The 27,561-nt window shown below is 37.4% G+C and overlaps 1 protein-coding gene across 1 annotated transcript in view; it reads left to right on the forward strand.

Moving 5' to 3' along the window:
* MAP2K5 (mitogen-activated protein kinase kinase 5) overlaps nucleotides 1-27,561 on the forward strand; it is a 264,767-nt gene that overhangs the window by 59,022 nt on the left and 178,184 nt on the right. Inside the window, exon 9 of the mRNA XM_029952259.1 lies at nucleotides 27,208-27,247. Coding sequence (XP_029808119.1) covers nucleotides 27,208-27,247 — 40 coding nt within the window. The remainder of the gene's footprint in view (nucleotides 1-27,207; nucleotides 27,248-27,561) is intronic.

Raw genomic sequence — 27,561 nt, forward strand, 5'->3', positions numbered from 1 at the left:
AGTTCTGTACCTGCTGGAATGCTACGTTAATATTAACAACTTACCCTGAGTTCTCTTATCTACCATTGCTAGTGCTCAAAATGTGTGTGTTGTAATGTGTTTTTTTAATGTTTATTTATTTTTGAGAAAGAGAGTTGGAGAGGGGCAGAAAGAGAGGGGAGACAGAGGATCTGAAGCAGGCACTGTGCTGACAGCAGAGTGCCCGATGTGGGGCTTTGAGCTGTGAGGTCATGACCTGAGCAGAAGTCGGACACTTAACCAACTGAGCCACCCAGGGGCCCCAGATTTAATGTTCTTTTTTAATGTTTTATTTTATCTTTGAGAGAGAGAGAGAGAGAGACATTGTGAATGGGGGAGGGGCAGAGAAAGAGAGGGAGACCTAGAATCTGAAGTAGGCTCCAAGCTGTCATCGCAGAGCCCAAAGCAGGGCTAGAACCCACGAACCACAAGATCATGATCCAAGCTTTAGTTGGACACTTAACCAACTGAGCCACTCCTAGATTTAATATGTTTTGGACAGGGATTATTTAGGAGGGTGGGTGGCAGTAACATAATCATTTTAGTGCTTTATTTTACACGCTATACTTCTACACAAAGAAGTCATCCCATGTATCTTGTTGCATAGGTGATTCTTAAGAGGAGAGAATGTAAAGATACCAAACTGCATAACCACGTGTTACTGATCATTGGTCTTCATTTCTGCCTGGGCGTCAGATGTATTGTTCTCCTATCCCTGGCTTTTAGTTCGGCACAAAGAAATAGCATAATTGTCAAGAAACGAGAATCCGCTTTACTAAAGTCTCTATAAAACTGTTTGATGTGTTATGATTGACTTTCTCCTACACTAAGTTTACCTTAATGGTGTTGACTATAAAAATTGTGATTTTTCAAACAAAATGATTACATTACAGGCTATGCTACATAAACTAGATGAAGAAAATATTGGAAAATCCACTCATTGGTAACAAAACTGCCTAATGGGCCTATTTAATTTTTTTCTTATAAAGTATAATAAAGCTAATAAATGCAAAGCAAAAGTTTAATATTTCTTTCTTATTTGCTCCATTGATGGGATCTTATGAATTTCAAGGGATATGATATCGTGTGTAACTGTAATATATATTGTTTAATAGTTGATCACATTTTTTGCCTTTTAAGTCTGTAAGTTCCCCCCAGTTCTACAGTGTGAAATTCTGGGCCCTGACATTTGAACCAAGTGGTATTGTGGATGCTGTTCATAGTCCTCTGCTGAGTTATTCTCTGTATTATGATAATGGCTTAGGTAATTTTAGGTTGGTATTTCTTGGATTACTCATTTGGGTGAGATGGATTATAAAGGAAATATCTTAGACTAAAGTATAGTTTATGCCTAAGACGAAGAATAATTTAGGAAAAGAAAATGAATATACTTCATTTATTGCTCCATTTCCCAAAATGTTACACGTTGCTCCAACCCCTCCCTCCCCAAATTCCAGACAGACCTATATCCTCTTCCCATCTATGACATTCACATGAACTTTGAAAACTTTGAGAAAGTAGAGAACAGTATGTGTTGTGGGTAAGTGTACCCTACATCTGCCACTAAGTAGCTCCAGGGGAGTTACATAATGTCTTCTGCCTCATTTTCCCCATGTGTAAAATGTGGGTAATGACCTCGAATAAGGTGGTTGTGAGGTTAAACAAGATGTTCCATAGAAAAGGCTTAGCACTAGGACTGAGTAAATGTTAGCTAGCTGACAGTGGTAGTACTAAATAATAGAAAAATTGTTGAACCCTCTGCTTCCTATGCTTACTTGACCGCGGGGCTCTTATTTTGAGGAATATCTACAGACATCTCACAGATGTTGAATTGTGTTAGAGTTGCATTTAATTAACTTGGAGAAAGTCTGCATTATATTATGATACATAGTATACTTCTGTGTTTCCTTCTATTCTCTAGTTGTCTCATGAATATGATTTATTATACCTTACATACAATGATTTTTAGAAGTTTGAAAGTATTTTTTATCATTGTTTTCAGCGTGTTCTGAGGCAGGGGGTAAATGTTAATAAGCTCATTTGACCACCAGAAAAAGCTAGGACTCCCAGATCTGTGGCCGTTCAGTGGCAAAGCCAGAATTCTGTCGTCTCTCCTCTTTACTCTGTGTTTTTCCCCCAGGCAGTGTTGTTTCTCAAGGTCAAGCAGAGTCCATTGTGTTTCCTTGTATTTTCTAGTATACTCCGCACAGTCCTAAGGATAGAATGGATGCTTTATACATGTTGGCTGAAATGAGTATGAGGCTAATGGGTTTTGTTTTTCCCAGGAAGGTTTTAGTAAGGCCCTTTAATTGGATTCTCCCCATAGCTAGCTAGTTTTAGAGCCTGCATACTTGTTTTAGAATACTCACCCAGAAGAATAGAAATTTCTAAACTAAGGGCATATATTTGAATGATAAATTAACCCAACATACTAGTTACTATCCTCTTTTTTTGGATAGTATGTCACATTGCAATGAAAGTAATTAACAGTCCCACTTTGGAAACATTCTATGCAAATGAAGGCTGGTCTCTTAGGCTCTTTGCTCCCTCAAGGCATTGTTTGATGGAGTCACTTAAGCTTTGGGTCCAGAAATAAATTAATATTTAACTCTTAGGCGTTAAGTCATGCTAGTAGGTCAGTTAGCCAACAAGCATTTAGGGATCATCTTTTATTTTTTCCTTTCCAAAAAGATTATCAGCTTTTTGGTCACATATGTAGGTATTTGAAAACTAATGAAATTTCCATCTCCAGTTGCTTCCTATAGTACATTAAGGGTCTAACCTGGATTTTGGGTAGGATTTTTCTCAGTGATATAATGGGTAGCATATATATTGCCTACGTGGTGTTTTAAGATTGGATATATATACCATTATTTAGGAATTAAATAGACTATATCTAGAGAGAGCAAGAGGAGGGAAGGGATGATCATTTTCAAAGATGTTGGTCTGTTCTTCTCGCTTTTGTCTTACTGATTTATGAGACATTTGTTGGGTAGCAGGGTAAGGATGGTTCTTGGGAGATAGTAACTGAGATTACAACTGATTAAGTTGTATTCTGCCCTTTATTTGGCTATAGAGGCCAAGTTAAACATTACGTTTATGTTTTTGGAGCTGGAATTAGATCAACTCATTACAGTAACATGATATATTTAATGAAAATAGAAGCTCTGGTGGTCAGTTATGTAAAATGAGAAAACACATGAATTGCTGTCTAATTAAATGCTGTTTAGTAAACCAAACATGTCAAAACATGGGATTTCTGAGGGGAAAACATAATACAAAGGAGTCCTTGAAGAAAGTGTTGGGAGCCCCAGAGTACCCAGAAAGCTCTTACTTCTCTTTCACTGGCCACCCTGAAGGTGCCAAACCGCATCGGCAGTAGATCTGACCCCAGCTTCTCTACCGACTGCACCAGTGACCTCACTCCTTTATATTTTTTCCCTGAGGTACATATTGTAAATTAAGAGTGATTTTTAAGTGGTTTTGATATTGACCCAAGAGCTAGGGTGATTGTTTGATTTATTTTAACTTTGAATTTCTAATCAAATGAAGAGCTTTTTCCTTGCAGCCAAGATCATATTTTCAACAAGCAAACAAGATATCATCTTAATGCAAAATTAAATACTTCTATATAGCTGCATTGTGTTAAAATATCATGTGACAAACAAGGATATTAATATTTCCAGAAAATCAATGAGTATTTGTCAAATAAAATTAATTATGTATGTTTCTCTCAGCGCTCACTGTTATAGGTTTGTTTCATACAATAATGTGTATTGTATTGATTAGACTCTAAAGAATGAACCTGAGCTTATGATTCTCTACACCTTTCCCACCTTTGCTTCCCCCACTCCGTGTTCGCACATGCTCATATCCATTATGGCAATGATGGATTATTGGCATCTGACCAACATGACAGGATGTTACAGGTCGCTGAGCAGAGATTTTTCAGACTCTGTTTCCACCCGAATTAACTATTATTGAAATAGTTTATTGAGATTGAAGTATTGATCATTTCTGCTAACCTTGGCTTAAGGGAAGGAAAAGGAGGTGGAGGTGTTCTTAAAAGACACTAAATTTAATTTTAAAAAATCTCATCTATTTAGCCTTTTCTTCTTCCTATTTTATAGCCCCTATTGTTTTATTGCTTGGAAAAGGGTATGTTGGCTTTATTTTTATGACAGTATAATTATACTTCAGAAATGCACTTGATTACTATGGGTAACAAAATTGTTCTAGTATATTGGTTTGGCCAATATTGCTATACAAACAACTTTTCAGTCAATTGAGTCTGGTAAAAATCAATACATTATGGTAATATTTCAAGTAAGAATTTGCTGAATCTAAGTTTTTCAACACCATCTCCTTTCACGGAAAAAATAGTTTTAAAGTGGCAGGGCTTCTTTCTGCTCTTTTATTTTAGTGAAAATGCTTACTTTATAAAGAAATTTAAAGGCCCCAAGCAGCAGTGATTGTGAAGAGATACACGTTAGCACACATGTGTTTTTATAGGGTGCAGGAGATCTAGTTTTCCTTCGGACTCTAGTCTCTGGCTGCATTAGGAGGGTTCAACATCCGGGTTCATCATGGAACATGCCACTTAGGAACTCACGTGTCTAGTTCTGGGTACTGAGTTTTCACAGAGAGACATGGACAGTTCAGAGGCCACCCGGAGAAGCCTGGGGAGAAAAACAAGGGGACCCCAGGAGTTGGGCCTCTCCAGTCTTCCTTTTCACATTCGCCGAACAGTCTCACTGTGAGTGCCTGCTGTGTGGATGGCCTGCCTCTCACTGGACCATGTCCAGGTAGATGAAGACGTAAGGATGGGACTTCACAGGCTAGGGCGCATGTCTGTACATGTAGTACGCAGGCCCTGGGTTGGAGGCTGAGGAAGGAATGGAGTTTTAGCCCTTTCCTTGGGAAGAATCAGTAAAGGCCTCACAGAAGAACTAGTATTTGAGTTGAGAAGTGGTTGAAGGAATTGGCCAGCGTTTACCCGAAGAGAAGATTAAGGGTCTCCATGACCTCTGACTTCTTAAAAAGTTAAAAAAGCATTCCTGTCGACAGAAGAACGGTTTGCTCTGTGCAACTCTGAAGGCTAGCCTCAGACTGCCCCTCTGGAGTGTCTCTTGACAGCCTGCCTTCGGTTAGGGTGAGAGATGCACTCTTCCTCCCATTCTCCCCATGGGACGGTCCTCCCTGGAGCAGAGCTGTGTCCGGTCAGTCCGGGTGGGCGTCCTCAGGGCCAGGTGCTGCTCCTCACCTGCTGTAGGAACTGGGGCTGCGGTTCGGGAATCAGCCTGCAGCGCAGATTCTTCACAGCCTGAGGAGGGGCACAGAGTGTCGTCTCTTAAGCACAGTAGCATGGCTGGTGTTCGGAACCACTGAGAAAAGAATTCCCACTTAGACCTGGACGTGAGTTGACTACAGAGGTCACTCCTGAGGCTGACATTCCAGAACTAATTCAGCATACAGCTATTGTAAACATGTCACATTTTGCTTGGTTTTGTTCTTTAAAATTTTATCTTCTTGTTTATTCATTTATTCACTGAATAAATACAGTTGACCCTTGAACAATGCAGGTTTGAATTGCACAGATCCACTTATATGTGGTGTTTTTTCAGTAAACACAGTACAGCACTGTAAATGTATATTCCTTATGATTTTCTTAATAACAATTTCTTTTACAGTATATAATATATGTGACGAACAAAATATGTGTTCATTGACTTTATGTTCTCCATGAGGCTTCCAGTGAATAGTAGGCTCTCAGTAGTTAAGTTTTTAGGGAGTCAAAAGTTATGTGCCAATTTTCGACTATATAGCAGCCAGTGCCTCCAACCCCTGTCTTGTTCTGGGGTCTACTATCCTTACCGTCACTCTGTGCCAAGCAGGTGTGTTGGGATCCGGTAGTGAATAAGACCGGTCCCCTAAGCTCCTGGAGTTCACACTAGTGGGGCAAAGAGACAATAATCAAGGAAATGAATACTAAAGTAAGATGATACCAGATATCAGACCTTGCAAGTGCTATAAAGAATGTAAAATAGTTGCTCAGCAAGGCTTCTCTGAAGAGGTGATATTTAAGCTCGGACCTAAAGGACAACAAGGAGCCAGTCATGGGAAACCCTGGGAGAAGAACCTTCTAGGCAGAAGGAACCGCTCTGGCAAAAGCCTGAAGATGGGCAGGACCCTATTGTGTCCAGTCCATAGCAGAGTAAGCCCAGGGGAGAGCAGAGAGATGGGCAGAGGCCTCCTCATGCTGGATCTGTCAGACCTTGCAGAATCCTTTCTAAGAGGTTACCCCTTTTTGGCAGTGAGAAAGATACAGCTTTGAAGAATTAAGGGGCATGTCCAAGGTTCAAGTCAAGACTAGAACTCAGTATCAAAGCATTGAGTCATACATGTTAAATATGTACAATTATTAGAAAACCAGAACTCAGGTGTTCTGATGCTTAGGTCAGTACTTGGGACCACTACTGAAGCCAGGGTTTTCTATTTGACATTCCTTCTCGGATTTTCCTCATCTTTAACCCAAATTAATTCTGGATATAAGATATAAATATATAATTCTGAAAGTCAGTGATGTACCATCTCCAGTTAATTTTAGAGGCTTTTTAATAGACATGAAAACAACCATTCCTTGGCAGACAAAGTTATTGCAACATATCTTGTTATTTTATCTTTTGGGTCTCTTTCCTTATCAAAAACTTAGAATTTAATAATCAGATCCCTAGATTAATTGTATGGTTATGCTCATGGAGGTGGTACATTTCTTGATTTATAAAACACATTAATTTTTTAAAGGTATTTTACAGTCTCCAGTGTACTAGAAAAACGTAGTCTCTTGGTTGGTATATAGCACAAGCAAATATTTGTATACCGTAGCATCTAGGGTATTTACTTAAATTGCTTTTTGGGAAAATAATTCACTGGGAAGTCCAAAAGGCATTTAGTGTGTATAACTTTCTGCCACAGTTTTTTTCTTTTTTTCCATTGCTCTATCATTGGTTACTTAGATATAAGAGACTGTGTTTCTGTTAAATTGCCACCTTACTAGAGTGAAATATGTTTCAGTTCTGATTTGTGCACCACCACTAAATCAGAGGAGCAGATGATGAAATTAAAGGGGAACTAGCAACAGACCCTTAGGGTGTGGGAATTAAGCATACAATTTCTTTAAACATTAATTTGCCTTTTAAGTGTGACTTTGTATTCTGTTAATCCTTTTGACCCTAAAATTTTCATACTTTTCCTGGTCAGTATTACAAACAGAAGAAAGAAAAAGAATTAACAATTAATATTGTTGCTATTACAAACAGAAGAAAGAAAAAGAATTAACAATTAATATTGTTGCTAAAAGTAGAGCTCATGGTTTTTGTTTGGTGAATTCAAATAATGAAATGAAAAATGTTCAGACAAAATTAGAACTTGCTTTAGGGCACAATCAATATAGCATTTTAACAAGCTTAGTGTATTTGGAAAATACATACTGTATAAGGTTCTCAAACATTCGGATTCTATTACGACTGCTAACTATAGCAGCAAATGTAACAATATACTTAGTCAATAAACATAAAACTCTTGATTAAACCATAATTAAGTTTTTAGAAAAGTTATCTAAAAACTATGAATAAAATATATTTTTCCATTGTCTCAGCAACAAAATGTATAGCCAGTGAAACTTTAGGGTGGCGGAGGAAGTGTATATGGCATTAAATTACAGAATGAATTTTACCACAAATACATGTACTAAATTAAGTTTCTGTACACCATTTATTTTCCCTTTTAGCTTTTTTTTGAAGGTAATTCTTAGTATGGCAGGGTACAAGGGCTGGGGTAACTGACCATAAGGGCAAATAAGTTACCCTGCATTCCTGGAGGCCCAAGTGGAAGGTTCCAAGGCCCTGCCTGCCTCCATTCTATCCAAAGCACAGACGATGCTCAGGGTCCTGGTGGTCACATTTCTGTTTGTCCCCAGCAGCAATCAAATATAGCTGGATAGAGTGGGCATCACTGGTGTGACCCTGTGAAGAGACTGAAACACCAAAATTAATGGATTTCCCTGAGGATTCAAAGCAAGATAGGGATAGAACCACCACTGAAACTCATACTTTCTTTTCATCCCTTCACAGTGCCCTTCCTGGCACTGGAGAATAATTACATTTGGTTCATGAGGAACTAAGAATTTCTGCCAGCCTATTCAACCAAATGTCCTATGGTTGTACTTTTTATTTTATTTTTATTTTCTGTATCAGGTACATGTACCTGTTCAGGTGACCCATATGAACACTGTCTTTTTTTTCTTCCCTCTTTCCCTAGAACTTGTTGTCTTGGAAGTAATAGTGATTAACCCATTGCTAAAAATGTTAGTGCTTTCCAAATGTGAGTCACTTCAGCATATGATTCTCCAGAAATTAGATCTTTGGGTTTTTCCCTTGTCTGTGACTTTACGAGTGCATCTGTGTGTGTATTAAAATCATTTTTGGGGAGCACTTGGGTGGTTCAGTCAGTTAAGCATCTGATTCTTGATCTCATCTCCAGTCATTATCTCACTGTTTATGAGTTTTTGCCCCTCCCCTGCTCACACTCTCTCTTGCTCTCAAAATAAATAAATGAACATTAAAAAAATGTTTAAGTACATAAATCATTTTTGGAATTTTGTTGCGGTTTTTGACTGCTGGTTTTTATAAGGAAGTTTGTTTTTCTCCTCCCATATGGACTCTTTTCCCTTTCTCCTCCCCCATTTAAGAAATTTTTTTTTTAACATTTATTTATTTTTGAGAGACAGAGTGCAAGTGAGGGAGGAGCAGAAAGAGGGAGACACAGAATCTGAAGCAGCCTCCAGGCTCTGAGCTGTCAGCACAGAGCCCGACACAGGGCTCAAACTCACAAACGGTGAGATCATGACTTGAGCTGAAGTCGGACACTCAACCAACTGAGCCACCCAGGCGCCCCATCCCTTTCTTCTCCCCTTAATCTTTAAAGTATATGTGACATCTTTAAACCTTAGTCTTCTGAATGGAAGCAATACAATGTTGCTTCATGTTTGAAGAGCATGATCTAATCAGTTGATATGTTTTTGGAAGCAACTAGCTCAGAAAGAGTGTGGTCGAATTGAATTTGGGATCCAAATGCTTTTTCTTCTTTTGTCCAAAACGTAGTTCCTCAACACAGGCACAGTGCCACGTGCAGGCAGATCACTCAGATTCCTTCTTGTTCTGGATTTAAAGATGACTGTCCCCGGATGGTGGAAAGTATGCTGGTACTTTGAGTGTTGCTCCGTTTTTACATGAAAGGAAAAGTCCTTTCTGGCTTGTTTTGACCTCGTCATGATACACCCGTTTCATGAAGTCTGCTATGCACAAAAGTGCACAAAATGAAGATAAAGTGCCTCTCTCCAGCCTGACAAAAGCCATTCCTTTGCAGAATGGTAGCTGCAGCGAAAGTAAATAAATGAATGGACAGCAATCACAGCCTAGTTGATGAAACTGTTCAATTAAAGCACAGGCATTTACATGGTGTAATTTCCCTAAATTGCCAATGAGCCCCTTTAGACACAACCAGTGTTCAAATTGATTTCAGCATTGATTTTGGCTAAAGCTGATAAATTTCTGCTTGTTAGTTAAAGTAATTTTGCAGAAGACTTTGTACTGCAGTATTGAAGTGTTCATTTAGCTGATGGTTAAAAGAGGAGTTATTTACAGAGGCCTCTACTGTTGTTCTGAGATGGGACAATTCCCCAATCATCTTTTACTTTTAATTTTTTAGGCTTCAGTATACCAATCAATAGGTGATTGAAACTGATTAAAACTTATCCAACCAGCTGCCTATGGCAGTTTAATTAGAAGCTGGATGATTCTTAAATTAAAGTTGTCTTGTTTTCATTGCATAGCCATCTTCCAGAAGAGTAAGGGACTAACAGTGCTGAAAACTTCAAGTCTCGCTTTGTTGAGATGTCTCACAAATGTTCGGCCACCCGAATGCTATTCCAAAGGCAACTCAAACATGTATTCTAAAAATTTGGTCTTTATAGAGATTTCAAGTCATAATATATATCCTTGCTAGTCAAGGAATTTTGTTTTTCAGGCAAAGGGATGACCTGTAATGTAATGAGGTATGTGAAAGAATGGCTATTGGGGATGCAGATCTTATTTCATAAGCAAGATGAACCCTTGAACTGAGTTGTTAAATTCTTCTGTATGGGAGAAAGCCAGCAGTCATGACACACTGTGCATCTCTGCGCTGAAAACCATCAGCTTTGAATTTATATTTTTACTTTGGAAGTCTTGATTAAAAATCAATCTCCAGTGAATAAAAAACCAAATGTTGTTATATAAGTACATGTTGACTTTCCAACAATATTGTGGACAGGGTTATAGAAGAGAGATTTTTACTTCCGAAAGATTCCCCATTCTCATTTTCTCTAGTGTGGGACAATTTCTTGAGTTTTTAATGGAAATGGGTTAATATTTCTGTCATAGGGGACATATTACGTCTGGCACTACAGGGAAGAAAGGAATAAATGGCTCACTTTTCAGAGGTGCATTTACTCTTTGACCCACTAGGGTACTATTTAGTGTTCTAGGAGAGGTAATTTAGTAAATAGTACCCCAGTGGCCTGAAAAAGTTCATGCAGCTCTGAAAAGTGAGTCATTCAATCGATTTTCCCTATTGCTTTTTAAAAACCAACACAGACTATAGCCAGAGAACCTTGAAGACAACTTGAGTTAGAGGATCTAGAATCAACTAGTTTACATTCACACAGGCTTATTGGGGTACATGTTGGATTTGGCTTCAAAGGACTGGAATCCACATCCCACAGTGGTGCTTATCAGATTAGAATCTTGACGCATTTCTTAACATCCTCAAGCTTTGGTTTTCTTACCTATAAAATAAGGATAATAGGAATAAGAAATTTTTGTACAAATCAAATAGCTTCTCTCTATAAAAATATAAAGTGTAAAAGCACAGTAGAACATTAGTAACTACTGTATGGAGATTTTCTGAAATAGCCATTTTTGTATCTAATTTTGGAAAGTGATTTATTGTTAGCTTTTTACAAAGAACCTGGAAGCAGATACCTTATTGTAATCAAATCATTTCAGGAGAGAAATTTCCCAGGTAGTTAATCCTCAGGGTGTTCCTGTTTTTCCCCACATGAATTGCCTAGATCCTGTATTTCTCTCGTTCTCATCATTCAGCTTTATATTTCGTGCCTCATGTGTTTTGTCCATAGCATTCTTTCCAAACCTTTGATCAAGAGATCACTGTAACTGTATCTTCCTTGATCTCCAAGGTATTTAGGCCCTATATTAAAAGACATTACTCTGGTTGACGTGTACAGTGTTAAAGGCTTAAACCAGGCCACATCAACTTAGGGAAGAAATATGGCGGCGGCGGTGACAACATTAACTGAGGCAGGTGTGGGAGCAAAAAGGGGTACATAACCATAGTGATTAGAAAGAGTAAGAAGTGACTGAATGTAGGGTCCCAGTAGCTTTTCTCTGACTGGAGCTCTTTCCAGCCCTACCACGTTCCATATACCGTGGGTTAGCAACCAGTACCCTATGGACGATCAGCATCTTGCAAGAGTTGTCAATATCTGTAACCTAATAACATGTTTGATTCAATTCTTAAAACAGTCTGGGGGGTTCTATTGCTTAACCATAAATTATTTTACAATCAGCAGTCAAGCATTTATAATAGGTTTTTAGGCAGAAGGAAGGTTGGCATAGACTGCTATTTGAACTAGTACAGTTTACATAGAAAAGCTTCTTTTTACAACTGCTGTTTATTTTGGATTTCCTTTTTTAACAGCTAGAGCCTGGCTAATGTGTTTATCTATTATGGAAGGCAACAACTGTCGGTGTTGATTTCCCTGAAATTATTTGATTTTTTTTTTTTTTTCTGTGGATGAGTATTTTAGTATGTGACATATTGGCAAAATCCACCCCTTAAAGAAGGGTAGCATAAGAAGAAATCTCTCAAAAGATCAAGCAGTAAAACAAAATTTTCATTAACTGAATCACAGCCAATTTATATGTGGTTACTAAAAATGAATTAAAAGATGGTATCCAGGGCTATTAGAAATTAACCTCACAAGATAACAAAAGATTTTGTGTGTATATTTATGTGTATGTGTGTTTACATACATTTATGCACTTGATCTTTATAAAGGCAAAGAACTGTTTTTCACCTATTTGCTATTGGCTTCAGAATCATTCAGCCTTACAGTATTTTGGTGTAATGTAATCCAGTCAATGCTCAGATTCCTTATTTTATTTAGTTAAAAAATATTTTATTGAGAGAGAGTGCTACTGGGGAGAGGGGCAGAGAGAAACAGAGAATCCCAAGCAGGTTCTGTGCTCAGCACAAGCCCAACTCGGGGCTTGGCTTGTTCCCACGACCATGAAATCGTGACCTGCACTGACATCGAGTGTCAAGGTTAACCGACTGTGCCACCCAGGCGCCTCAGGCTTCTTATTTTTAAAGAGGAGACTCAAAGGACATCTCCTCAGGCCACGTGTCTCTTTGTGGTGCCACTAACCCTGTAATTTTTATCATGTCCTACTGCCTTTTCTTTTTCTTTTGTGCCAAGGCTATAAAATCTTTGAGGTAGAAAAACTTCTGAGTTGGAAAAAGACTTCCGTTTGTTATTCTAAATATGCATAAAAACTTACCTTTTTTGGTGAATAAATAAAATATGTAACAAGCAAGGAAACAGCATCTATAAATGTGGAGACTGATGATCTTATATTGGATAAGATATATGATGTATGGTATTGGCCTTAATGGAAATAGATTTAATAATTAAATCTGAGGGGCACCTGGGTGGCTGTCAGCTAAGCATCCAACTCTTGATTTTGGCTCAGGTCATGATCTTCCGGTTTGTGAGCTTGAGCCATGCATTGGGCTCCACATTGACAGCACAGAGACTGCTTGGGATTCTGCCTCTTTGCCCTTCACACACACACTCTCTCTCTCTCTCTCTCTCTCTCTCTCTCTCTCTCTCTCTCTCTCTCTCTCTTTCTCTCTCTCTTTCTCTCTTAAAATAAGTACACTTAAAAAAATAATTAAATCTGGGTATGACCAACTCTAACTTTCAATGCTAATGTGAATTGAGAGTTGCATAGATACTTAAAATGAATAACTAGTAAAAAAAAACAGTGGTTTGTCTCCTCCCAATCATACTTTTTGTCATAATGAATTAAATCTTAGAGAAGTTTCTCTTTCATCCTGTCCCCTTTATTCTGCCCTGCCTCTAATGCACATGTTGGACATCTCTGTGGCATTTAAAAAACAGAGTAGCAGGGAATCCATTGTGTCCCAGAAGTGTTGAAATCTTTGCATGAAAAACAGAGAACGTGATTTTATTGTTTAGAAAAACCATTACTATCTCTGAAGTGAGTGAGTAATAGCAAATGCATTTGTAACTTTTATTTATTTAAAATAGTCTGTGCTCTCTTTCTTGTCTTGTAGGTTTCCTGTGAGAGATCCAGGGAGCAGCATAGATAAACATTATGTTCTTTCTTGCTTACCTAAAATAAGACCACTCCTTTCTGATTACTGGTTACTTCTTAAAGCCAAACCCTAACTATTGTTTTCACCGTTTTAGTGACTGGATTCTTTTCTTAGGTTTCCCATTCATTTGGAGAATTTTCCAACAATTGATAGCTCTCTATAAATAATTCACAGAGTAATTGTGTTCCTCTTTTCACTAACCTCTGCAGTATGTTATGTGAGAAGTAGAACTTACGTCAATGGTGTTTACTCCACATGGTGTATGAAAGACGCGCCTCTCTCCTGCACAGGACAGGGGCACTGCAGCTCTGGGTTGGCCTTCCTGATTCAAAGTTATCATACATGCAATTACTCTTGAGATCCTTGTTCCAAAAAAGGGAAAGGTGTTTCCCTACTCATCTTACTGACCATTTTGCTAACAAATTGGTATTTCTAGCATAATTAGTTTTACTGAACCTTAAAATATCTTGAAAATATGATACAGTCATATCGTAGGCCAGCCCCTCAGTTCTGCAGTAATATCCTACCTCACAATCAGTAGAGAAGCACAGATACTCCGTTATAAATTGTTTTCTGCTCACAATTGAAAATAATTTGATTCGAGCATGTATAGAAGTTGATGTGCAGAATAGTGCCATAGAAATTAGTTGCCTGCTTTAATTGTATGAGATTGTATAAGCTTTATGAGAAAATATATGATCAGCTCTAGGTTATTTATTTTATGAACAGGAGTCAGCTGGGATGATTCATATTTTTTTGGTTCTCCTTGAACTTGAAATTCTAAGCATAAACGATTTCAGTAAACATTGTAAAATACAGATGCAGTTGATCTTAGGCATGACATAAATTCGTGTGGGAGTCCAGATGTTGGAATGTGAACACAGTTTATTTCTCCCTTATGTCCTGTGTGAATGTAGGACTTCTTAATGGTTTGTTTTGAAATTTTATTTTTCCTCACACACTTTTAAAGATTCTTACAGAAATTCAGGGGCGCCTGGGTGGCTCAGTCGGTTAAGCCTCCGACCTCGGCTCAGGTCAGATCTCATGTTCGTGGGTTCGAGCCCCGCATCAGGCTCTGTGCTGACAGCCAGCTCAGAGCCTGGAGCCTGCTTCCGGTTCTGTGTCTCCTCCTCTCTCTGCCCCTCCCCCTCTCATGCTCTGTCTCTCTCTGTATAAAAAATAAATAAAAAATTTAAAAATAAATTATAAAAAAAAAAGATTCTTACAGAAATTCAGTTTATTCAGCAGACTGATGTATCTTTTAACAAATTCTCATTAGGGTTTAGATGAAAGTGAGCCCACCTTTGTTAACCTTGTATATATTGTATTAGACCCTTATTTAAAATTTTAAAGACCACGTAACAGAATTAATTACATTTGTCCCCAAGTATGGCTTTGAACTCAGTCATGTGATTTTTTTGAATACCTGTTCTTGGCAAGTTACTAGACTTGGCAGTGTGGGAAGTAACACCAACCTTTAGGGCCTTGGGGACACCATTCCAGGATTCTATTGCTGGCTTACTGTGTGCGCTGTTTCATCTCCTTTACAGGTTTCTTCACATCTCTGTGACTTCTGAATTTGGAGTGCCACCAGTTCAGACCTCAGACCTCATCTGTAATTAATTTAATTCCCAAGAGAGCTTTTGTAGTTCCATGGCTTTACATTATCATTCCTATGTTGATGGAACCCAAATGTATATCTCCTACACAGTCCTTTGCCCTAAACTTCAAACTCCTATCTAATTACCAATTGGACCTCTTTTAGGCATTTCAGAATTTCCCAAAATTGAACTCTTGATTTCTCCTCAAAGCTGCTCCTTCTAGTGTTTCCAGTCTCAGTAAATGGAAACCTCTGTTCTACAAGTTGCTCATGATAGAAACTTTGCAGTTGTTCTTGACCCTTCTTTCTCCCTCAGACTGTCCACCAGATTTACTCACAAATCCTGTTGGCTCTTCCTCCAAACTGCTTTAAGACACCAACCACCTCTCATCATTTTTCCTACCAGCCAGGCCTAAACCACTATTATCTCTTGCTAGGATTATTGCAGTAGCCTCCCATTAAGTCTCCCAGTCCTTATTCTTGCTTTCTCTGCAATGTGTTCTCTCCATCTCGCAGCCAAAATCATCTAAAATATAAGCTCGCTCCCCTTCTGCCATGGCCTGTCAGAATAAGAGAGTCCTCACCATGACCTGAATGGTACTACACAGCCTCTCTTTCTGCTACCCTTCTAACCTCATCTTGTACAACTAGCTCTGCTTATTCCACTTCCACCTCAGGGCCTTTGAACTTGCATCTCCACCGCCTCGAGTCCTTTCCTTTCAGATATCTACATTTGGTGTGGTCTCTTACTGCTCAAATGTAACCTGATGAGAGAGACATTCCCTGATGTTCTCCCCACCCCTAATATTTAAAAAAAAATGCTCCTAATCTTGGTCACTTGTCACTTGGTTCTTACCTTTATTCTTTTTCATTGTACTTCCTCTGCCTGACATATTGTGTAGCTATTTGACTATGGCCAGTCTTTCCTCTAGAACATAAACTTTTAGAGAAGGGACCTTGGTTTGTTCTCTTTCCCATCCACAATGCCCATCCATAGTGCTTGGCAATTGGGAGACATGCACTTAAGTATTTATTAACATATGAGCTAACTTTCTAGGAGGAAAGGGTACCATAATACTGTGGTAGCAGTTGGAGATACAGCAATGAATAAAATGGACTTTGACACTGCCCATGAAACTTAAAGTAGGAGAAGACATAGACCCTATATTAAGAATGTACTATGGTATATAATTAGGTAGAGTTTACAACATAGTTTAATAAAGTATACACTGGTAAGTGAAACAATTACCTTGAAGAGAAATAGTAATTCATAACAGCAACATGTGATGTATTATAAGGCATTAGAGTAGTTGATGCCAATGGACAAATTCAACCACATAGAGGCACCTGGGGGGCTCAGTTGGTTAAATGTCCCACTCTTGATATCGGCTCAGGTCCTGATCCTGCTGTCCCGGGATTCACCCCGCATCAGGCTTTGTACTGAGTGTGGGGTCTGCTTGGGATTCTCTCTCTCCCCCTCTCTCTTTTTGCCCTTCTCCTGTGCCTTTGTATGTGGGCATGCTCCTCTCACACTCTCAAAATAAACAAAAAAAATTGAACCACATAAACCATAGGTTAGGGAATTTGGTAGGTGGAATTTTAATGTATTTTTTCCCTGAATCCCACCTTCGGCACTGACACATATCCTGAAGTAACCTTACTTTAAACCATTCTCTATGTGTCTGCTGTCTGTGCTGGAAATAGCCCCAGGTTTGACTTGAGATAGACCCAAATTTGAATCCTGTATTTTCCACTCATGAACTCTTATTACCTTGAATGCGTTTCTTGATATCTTAATATTCCAGAGTCTGTTTTTATTATTTTTTATAGGGGCTTATGATACATCATAGGGAAGTTTGAAGATGTCTGCAGGTTCTTAGGAATTGTCAGTACCCCCTTTTTTCCTTATCCTTTCTGCCTTCTCTTGACTACCTGTTTATTTATTAACTCCTAAATATTTGAGAATCTGCTGTATGCTATGTATACATTGTAGAATGAAGAAAATGTGGTTTCTGCCTTCATGGAGCTAAAAAGTACAGGATTAAATAGTCTAAAGATGACTGGGTAAATTTCCTCTGTTTGTTAATAAACATACCATAATTCTGTCATCTTAACTGGAAATTTTAGGTGTATTTTCCTCATTCCTACATTTTATAAATACTCTCCAACTAAAGTCTTTTGTATCTTTCTCCCCCTTTCCACATCCACATTTACTACCTGAGCTCATGCCGCCACTACTTGCAGAGACTACTATAACAGCTTTCTGTGTGCTCCTTGCTCTTTCTGGTTTCTCCTCCTTTTTAATAGTATTATGGTAATCTGCAGCGAGAGTAGAGATTTAAAAAATTTTTAAGTTTATTTATTTATTTTTGAGATGACAGAAATAGCGTGAGTTGGGGAGAAGCAGATAGAGAGAGGGAGAGAGAGAAGAATCCCAAGCAGGCTCCATGTCATCCTGACTTGGGGCTCAAACCCACGAAACCATGAGATCATGACCTGAACAGAAACCAAGAATTGGATGCTTAACCAACTGAGCCACCCAGGCGCCCCCAGAGTAAGGATTTTATGGGGCACGTGGATGGCTTAGTTGGTTAAATGTTCAACGTTGGCTCAGGTCATGATCTCCCAATTTGTGGGTTCGAGCCCCGCATCACGCTCTGTGCCACCTCAGAGCCTGGAGCCTGCTTCAGCCTCTCTCCCTCTGGCAACAGGGTGCCTGTCTCCCTCTCTGTCCCTCTCTGCTCACTCTCTGTCTCTTTTTGTCTGTCAAAAATAAATAAACATTAAAAAATTTTTTTTTAAGTTAAGGTCTGATCATACTACTCTTCAATCCAGAAACCGTCAGTGGTTTGTATTGGCCAGCAAATTGGGTACAGCAAACTTTAAACAACAGTACCAAAAGCTGAAAGACAATCTGATCCTTAAAAGACTATGAGAAAATATTTGTCTCAGTTGAACTGTCATTCAAGAGTGAGGGTAAAATAAATACGTCCTCAGAAATGAATAAAAAGGATATGTGCGTGCGTGCGTGTGTGTGTGCGTGTGTGTGTGTGTGTGTGTGTGTGTGTGTGTAGGCAGAGATAGAAAGATACACGGGGGAGGAGAAAGGGCTAGTTTATTTCTGAGGGAAGTACTTTAAGTAGAAATAAGTTGAATCCAACTGAATCCAGAAAGGAATAAAATGAAAGAAGGAGTGCTGACTATTTAGATAAACCTGACTATATAAAACAATAGTACTGATTAGTTCAGGGGCATCAAAATGAAATAAAAAAAAAAGACTGGACAAATAATATAAGGTGAGAAGGGCTGATTGGAATTAAAATATTTTAAGATTTTTATATTGTTTAAGAGAAGGATAAAGATGGCAATTAACTTAGTATTTTGTTAAATCAGATATGATTATTAAAAACTTATAATAACTAAAAGGCAAAGAATGGATGTATAACTTTAAAACAAATAGAAGGAGGAAAGGGGTAATAATCCAGTATAAGAGAGAGAGGTATAAAGTAAATGCATTGGTGGTAGGAATAGATCCAAATACATCAGTAATTATAGCAAATATAAACAGACAATAAATATCAGAAATTACAATAAATATATTGCCAGTTAATGGATTGCTTAGATTGAACTTTTAAAAATAAAGCTGTGTGCTATTTTAGACTATTTGGGGATACATTCCTAAAACATAAAGACAGAAAGGTTGAGAGGCTCCTGGGTGACTGAGTTAGTTGAGCATCCGCCTCCTGATTTTGGCTGACGTCATGATCCCAGGTCATGGGATTGAGCCCCATGTTGGGCTCCACGCTGCACATGGATCCTGCTTAGGATTCTCTGTCTCCTTCTGTCCTCTTCCCTGCTCATCTGTGCTCTCTCTCTCTAAACAAACAAACAAATTTAAAGGCAGAGAAAGGTTGAAAGGAAAAGATGGAGAGAAGATACCAGGAAAAACTAATCAAAAGAAAGCTGTGGTTAAATTAATAGAAGAGAAAAAAAAACTTTAAGGCAAGAAGTGTTATTGGAGATATAAAGAACTACTATATGATGTTAGAAGAAAAGGACTGTGATTAATAGTAGCCCTAAACTTACATGTAACTAATAACATAACCTTATAGTACATAAAGCAAACATTTTCAGAATTACAAGGAAAATTTGGTAAATTCAGTCATAGTGGGGTAATGCCTCTCAATATTCAGTAGATTAATCAGATTACAATTAGTAAGGATATAGAAGATTTTAATATCACAATTAACAGTGTATTTGTATGGTCATGTATACAAGTGTTCATCAATCAAGGTGCCTGGGTGGCTCAGTCAGTTAAACATCCGACTCTTGATTTCAGCTCAGGTCATAATCTTGCAGTTTGTGAGTTTGAACCCTACATTGGGCTCTGCACTGGTAGCATGGCCCCTGCTTATTTCTCTCTCCTCTCTCTACCCCTCCCCTGTTCTTACATGCATGCAAGATAAATAAATAAACATTTTTAAAAAACCTTTTTGTCAATCAAATGCAAATATACATTATTTTCAGGTACAGAAAATTTAATTTTTAAAAACCATACCTAAGGCACAAGGCAAGACTCAGTAAAGTTTGTAACATACAGATCACTTTTTCTGACTATAGTAGTTAGTTTAGAAATAATTAATAAGGGGCGCCTGGCTGGCTTAGTCAGTACAGCATGTGCTCTTGATCTTGAGGTCATGAGTTCAAGCCCCACATTGGGTGTAGAGCTCACTCTAAATTTTAAAAAATGAAAGAAATCATTAATATGTTAACCTTCTCCTACATTTGGATATTAAAATGCACACATCTGAGTAACTTATAAGTCATATATTATAATGGAATAAAAACAACTGATGAAAACCATATACAAATACGTGATACAGTCATATCTAAAGGGTAGTTTTTTTTTAAATAAACATTAGAGAAGAATAACTGGATATTAATAAGCTTAACATCTAACTCAAGGAAAAGAATTTTGATGAAAGAGGTTAAATCCAAAGAAAGTGCAAGGAAAGAAACTTAGAAAAAAAATCAAAATTCAAGAAACAACTCAAGAAAACCAATAGCTAGTTTCTTGGAAAGATTGACCACGTATTATACAAATAACAAAATTTGGGTGAAAAAAGGAGACATAATTTTAGACAGAGGAGAGATTTTTAAATAAGAGGATACAACGAGAACTTTAAGATAAAATTAAAACCAGAAAATGGACAGTTTCCTAGAAAGACTTTAAATTGCCTTAAGAAAAATAAAAAACAAAAATAGATGTATAGCAATGAAGGAAATGTATTCATTCATTCATTCATTATTCAACAAATATTCATAAACTGTGCCCAGCACAGGCTTCAGCACTGGAGATATAACAGTGAGCAACAAAACCAAAAGTACCTGTCTTCCTGGAGCTTGCTTTCTAGTGATGGCAGACAGATAATAAATCAATAAACTATGTTAGGTGTTGATAAATTTCTATGAAGAATAAAGAAGGAGAATGAGCTTTTTAATCTAGGATAGTCAAAGAAGTAACTTTGGACCTGAAGTAAATGATGGAGCAAGGCAAGTGGAAATTGGAGGAAGAGTGTGCCAGGCCTGAGGAGTAGGTACAAATGGCCTGAGGCAGGAGGATGTTTGGAGGAGCAGGATGACTAGTGTGAATAAGGGAGATTGGCAGGATCAGAGCTCAGTGAGTAACCAAAGGTCAGATCATGGAGTCCTTAATACAGACTCAGTAATCCATATGATTCAACAGTTGGAAATCTGACCATAAAATGGGGATGATGATAATAACTTCCACTCATGTTATATGTCAAATTATATCTCAGTCAAGCTGGGGAAAAGTAATTCCTATTCATAAGATTATGGGATCAATTAATTATATGCATGTAGAATTTCTTTGTAAAACTGTATCCAAATAACAGATTTTCTTTTCACCCATAAGTGGTATTCATTTTTTCAAACTTTTATCAGCTACAGAGCACCTACCATGGGCCAGTACCCGTGCAAAGTATAAAGAATACAGAGATGATCAGGACATGATAGTGTTCCCTGCCCAGGATGGGAGATAGATAGAAACAGTTTTTCTGCAGTGTCCCTGGTGTCATAACAGAGATACTAAAGACTGAAGACTAGGAGAGGCCTCAAATTTTTATTTTATAGTCTGTGAGGGTGTATATTAAAATAAGTTATGTGGATTTTTAAAGGTAGTTTATATTAGCAATAATAATAGCTTTCCTGTTAACCAAAGGAGAATGAAAATTGGGCTTCTCATTTAGCAACAGGGATGGTCAGGTGTTTCTACTGAGATGAACAATGTAGCGCTCTCTGTAGTGAAACTAAGCTTCGGCCACGGGCAAGAGGTAAACATGGTAAGAGATCTAGACCTGGAATCGCGGTATAGTCATGGCATTTCAGATGACTGATTATTTGTCTTCAGCAAGTTTGTTCAACATGAAACAACACAACTTGCTTTTCTTATCTAAAAATGATACAGTGCAGCCTTTTCCCAGGTCCTTTTTACTAAAGCTTTATTAGCCATCATTTGTAGAGCACACAGCCTGACTCATAAAGCACAGAAATAACTCTTGCTCTTTCAGTCAGTTTTAGCAGGTTTTATTCTTAAAACACCTAGCTACCCTGAAAACTTCTCAGGTTCCTGACATTGAATGCATGCTTACTACGTGCCAGCCCTTGTCCTCAGTGCTTTATCTGCATTTATCTCTTTGAATCCTCACAGCTCTGTAAGGTAGGGACCGCTTTCTGTTTTCCAGACTTGAGACACAGTGAGGTTTTCAAACAGTTCAGGTCCACATTAAGAAGTGGCAGAGCTGGAACATGCAAAAGAATGAAACTGGACCCTTCTCTTTCACCATACACCCCTCCTCCCAAAATGGATTAAAAACCTAAAATCCTTAAAGAGCACAGGCAGTAATTTCTGACATTGGCCATAGCAACATTTTTCTAGATATGTCTCCTGAAGCAAGGAAAACAAAAGCAAAAATAAACTATTGGGAGTACATCAAAATAAAAAGTTTCTGCACGGCAAAGGAAATATTCAACAAAACTAAAAAGCAACCTACAGAATGGGAGAATATATTTGTAAATGACATATCTGATAAAGCGTTAGTATCCAAAATATATAAAGAACTTATACAACTCAACACCCCAAAACCAAATAATCCAATTTTAAAATGGGCAGAAGACATGAACACACATTTCTCCAAAGAAGACATCCAGATGGCCAACAGACACATGAAAAGATGCTACCAAAAAAAAAAAAAAAAGTTCAACATCACGCACCATCGGGGAAATGCAAATTGAAATCACAATGAGCTATCACTTCATACCTGCCAGAATGGCCAAAATTAACAACACAAGAAACAACACATTTTGGCAAGGATGGGGAGCAAAAGAAACCCTCTTGACTGTCAGTAGTATGCAAACTGGTGCAGCCACGGGGGGAGACAGTACAGAGGTTCCCTGAAAAGTTAAAAATAGAACTACCCTACCATCCAGCAGTTGCACTACTAGGTATCTACCAAAAGAAAACAAAAATACCAATCCAAAGGGATACATACTCCCTGGTGTTGATAGCAGTCTTATTTACAGAAGCCAAATTATGGAAACAGACCAAGTGTCCATTGATTAATGAATGCATAAAGAAGATAGTATGTGTGTCTGTGTATGTATGTACACACACACACACACACACACACACACACACTGTAGAATATTCAGCCATAAAGAATGAAATCTTGTCATGTGTAACAACATGGATGGAGCTAGAGAGTATAATGCTAAGTGAAATACATCAGAGAAAGACAATACCTAATGATTTCACTCATATGTGGGATTTTAAACAAAGCAAAGGATGTCATGCTAAGCTAAATAAGTCAAGCAGAGAAGGACAGGTACCATATGTTTGCACTCAGGTCTAACAGAACAGGAGAAACCTAATGGAGGACCAGGGGGAGAGAAAGAGGGAAAGAGAGATGGGGAGAGAGAGGGACGCAAAACTTGAGAGACTATTAAATACTGAAAATGAACTGAGGGTTGAAGGGGAAGGGGGAGGGGGGAAAGAGGTGGTGGTGATGGAGGAGGGCACTTGTGGGGAAGAGCCCTGGGTGTTGTATGGAAACCAACTTGACAATAAACTATTTAAAAAAAAACAAATAAACAAAGGAGCGAAGGGAAAAAAGAGGCAGCAAACCAAGAAACAGACTCTTAACCATAGAGAATACAGTGATGGTTACCAGAGGGGAAATGGGTAAGGGGATTAAGGTGTGCACTTGTTATGATGAGCACCAGCTGTTGTATGGAAGTGTTAATCAGTATATTGTACACCTGAAACTAATCTGTAACTGTGTATTAACTAACTATAATTTAAATAAAACCTTTAAAAAAAAAGTAGTAGAGCTGGGATCAAAACCTGGACCGTGACTCAGAGCCTACACCCTTCACTCTTCTCCCTCACATGGTAGATTGACAATGCTTGCAAGATGCTTTTTTGCCTGGAAACATTCAGACGTGGTGGTCCTTAGCCTGGCTGAAATAGGTACCACCTTTGTAAGTTTTGAATTAATGAGTTTTCCTGCCCTAGAATGCAGTTAAGAAAACTTAAACATCACTACATATTTCTTTTAGGTCCTAAGATAGGCGTATACTGCCACAGTTCCAGCCTTGCCGTTGCCATTGATTATAAGTTTGGACAAATTTTTTCACCCTCACTTTTGGATGTGGCCAATGGAAAAGGAAAAGATTAGATTAGACAGTTCTTTATATTACCTACTAGTTCAATAAATTATCTGATTCTGTACCAAAATTAAAAGTTGATGCCAACTTTTTATCTAGTCATTTAAAACCTGTTCCAAATGAAAAAAGAAAGTAAGAAAATATAGATAGTAACTGTTCCCCTCTTTTACTCATCTCCTTGTTATTGTAAATACTCAAAAAATTTATACCAGGCTACTAGTTTGTGCCTTAAAAAAGTGTAGATGTTGTGTGCTCAATTTTAAGGAAGGGCTGGGCCTATTCCCAGAAGGTCTGTTGTGGTCATGAACAAAGCAGAACACTCGAGGACTCAGCACTAAAAATATAACATAAAAATGCTTCCTGCCTGCACTCATTGGAACCGGTAATTACTGTAGCAACAATAAACTAATTTGAAGTGTTAGCTGTTAATTAAAACAATGCAGAGGTGTATAGTTGTCTTTGGTGTAACCAGAGCCTCCATTCAAACTTCATTAATCACTTTATAGTTAATGTGTTGGGGAAGGTCAAGACAATTGAGATGCGGTATCTGTTGAAAGTAAACAAATTCCTTTTCTCCAGGTAGAATGCCATTTGCAAAGTTAAGGGACACGTTCAACTCATGACTGGCCTTGCCTTTGTCATCCACTTCTCCCTGATGATTAAATGTTAAACTGGTACTGTCATTGCACTGTAAACCACGCCTCCCAGCATCTTTATTGCTCGAAATTGAACCCAAACTTCCACGGATGAATTGGCGTGCGTCATAATTAAATCATCAAGCCTTCCCCTTTTAATTCACTTGGAAATAGGAGACCTTTCTTTTGGAAAAGACATCAGCCTTCCTGACAAGCTAATTAAGTTACCAAACTGTCCAGTATGGTGTACACACTAGACTATCTCCTAGTCATCTCCTTGTTACTGCTGTTGGTCTCAAACGTCCTGGTGGTGCTTGTGGTCCTAAGTAACGCCACTGTTGTTTTTGCAACTTTTGAATCCTTGTGTATGCATTCAACTGTTCTATCTTCGTCTTTCAGTCCTTGGTTAGGAGTTCTAATATACAGCATTTTTCAAAGTTGAAATTGGAAGAATTCTGGTATACAGGGGAAAATAATATATTGTTAAATCTTGCATTTATATTTATTTATAATTATATACAATTATAATATAATATATATTTATATATTATGTAATATAAACATTATATATCCTATATTTATAATATAAATATATTATAAATGATATAATATATAGTAACATATTATATATAATATATATTAATACATTATATTTGCCCAGAGTAAGGTTATTAATTTCCTTCAAATCACTTTTCAGATTAGCTTAGTCTAACAACTTCTCTGGCAGGCAGTGACAAAACTACAGTGTTAGTCTTTATATACCACTATATTATGAGTTCAGAACTATTAGGAGTCAAATCATGACCTGAAATATAGTTTCACATTCTAAAAGTCTTATATTAATAGATAACAAATTAAATGGTGATTTATTCTAAAACCAGTTTATTATAGGGGTTCCATTTATAAAACGTATGCCACTTTATACAAAGTATACATTTTTTAAAATTTCAGTTTTATAAATGCACTAGTATTTATATATACTAGAGAGGTTGATATTTAGAGAAAGTCTTTAGACACCTACAGGTTAGAGAACTCTTCAGTAAAGTGAATAGGTGCCACTTAATTTTTATAATCTTGCCTTTCTTTAAGTGAGATACACTTGAGTTTCTTTACAATTAATTGCTAAAAGCTAAGTTTACTTCCCATAGTCCACTTAAATAATAGGAAAAGCAGAACAAATTTCTTATAACACTAATATATATATAGGTATATACATATGTAAATATACACATATGTGTATCTATATATGTATGTTTTTTTTCTACTCTTATCTGAGTTTGTAACATTTTATGTGGGAGAATTTACAACCATTTAATGGTTGTTAACTATACCATTTCTATAAGATGGTCCCTTAACAAATGCTTGTCAGTGATTCCAAAAGCCAAGTACATTTACTAAAATTTTACTAAAATTTGAATTAATACTTAAAACAAGTGAATATATGTATATATATATATAATTGCACCTCAGTAAAGCTGTTAAAACTTTTCTCAGAACAACCACACAGATATTTCTGCTGAAACAACAGAAACTGTTATTTTCATTTGATACTAGTAGAATTTATGTTTTGTTTTTATTTTAAGAAATGAGCAATGTTTTCTACTAAGTCATTGCCAAGTAACTGTTGTGAGCCTGGTAAATATATTTTGCACCTTGGCTGGTAAAGTCAGGGAATTCCTAAGGAGCTAACTCCCATCCCCCCACATCTTCCTGCCCAGATACCTCTTAACGCAGCTGGGTGAGAGGAAGAACAATCTGATTTTGGCTAATTTGCAAAATCCTCTACAGTGCAAGATTTTTAACTCTTGCAAACCAATTGTTTATTTATACTTTTATGGGCTTGCAATAACAATGCTTGTTTATACTGTGTGATTTGTTTAGACACTTTTATATAAGACCGATTGTCCCCTGATAACAGAACGTGTGTGAAAGGCCACATGTCACTTAAACACAAAAGGTCTTGATCAGAAGTGATCATATTTTGTTACTGCAAACCGTATTCTTTTATTCTTTTTCATAAATGAATGTGTTTCTATTACCTGATTTAAATTGTTATTTCTCTGTATCTGATCATTTAAGCTTATCTCTTTTGTAAAGCCTTTTTAATATTGAGAGATGCTAGAATTAGGAAAAGATGAACCACATACATGAGCCTGATAAATCTGTGATTTCTTATATGAATTTATATCTTAAGCCATAGCTAATTCTTTGTGTTTTGAGATTATTTTGATGAAATGTAAGGATATAGTTTATCTGTGTCTGTAATTGAAGTAAACAAAAGGAAAACCTCCCACTTTATAAATGGCTCTGTACAGTGTTTAGCCAAAGACTTACAGAAGATTCCCACACACAGTGTGATGGTCACTTGTAAGGGTCTGAAGCCAGAAGTTCGATCACTTACTGACTCTGTGCCATTGGGAAAACTGCTTAGCTTCTTTGTGCTTCGGAGTTCTCAGTCGCTAAAAGGAGGATAATAATACCAGCATTACCTCAGAGGGTTATTTTAAGGTAATACATAATGAATCATTGTATAAACCACTAAGCTTGATAGAAACATAAGTTACTAATGTTATGAGTGTTCTTTTATCCCATTGTTGGCAGATATGTTCTAATTTATATTTATGTCCTTAACCATTCTGTATGTTTAGTATCCTGAGTGATCTTGTCTTCTTTTTTTTCTTCCCTTAGAGCATATCATGTCCCAAGTGGGAAAATATTAGCTGTAAAGGTAGGTGCTGGATATATTTTATAAAATTCATGAAATTCTTGATGCTCACTACTTTCTCCTTCTGCTGTTAGCTTTAAGTCACATTTATTGTGAAAGAGATGAAATAGTTTAAGATTTGGATGGTAGGGTATGGAAGCTTTGGTCCTGTTGTGATATTCATCGCCTTCTCTCAGAGGATACCTTCACCAGCTCAAGCACTTTCTTATCTATTGAGTTATTTCTTTAGATGACAAAACTCTTAGATTGTTGTCAGTAATGTTTTTAAAAACAGTCAGCTTTAGGAGTCCAAGGGAAGGGAGCGCTCCTATAAATCA

Source organism: Suricata suricatta, chromosome 9 (genome assembly GCF_006229205.1).
Source record: "Suricata suricatta isolate VVHF042 chromosome 9, meerkat_22Aug2017_6uvM2_HiC, whole genome shotgun sequence".
Classification (NCBI taxonomy): Eukaryota; Metazoa; Chordata; class Mammalia; order Carnivora; family Herpestidae; genus Suricata; species Suricata suricatta.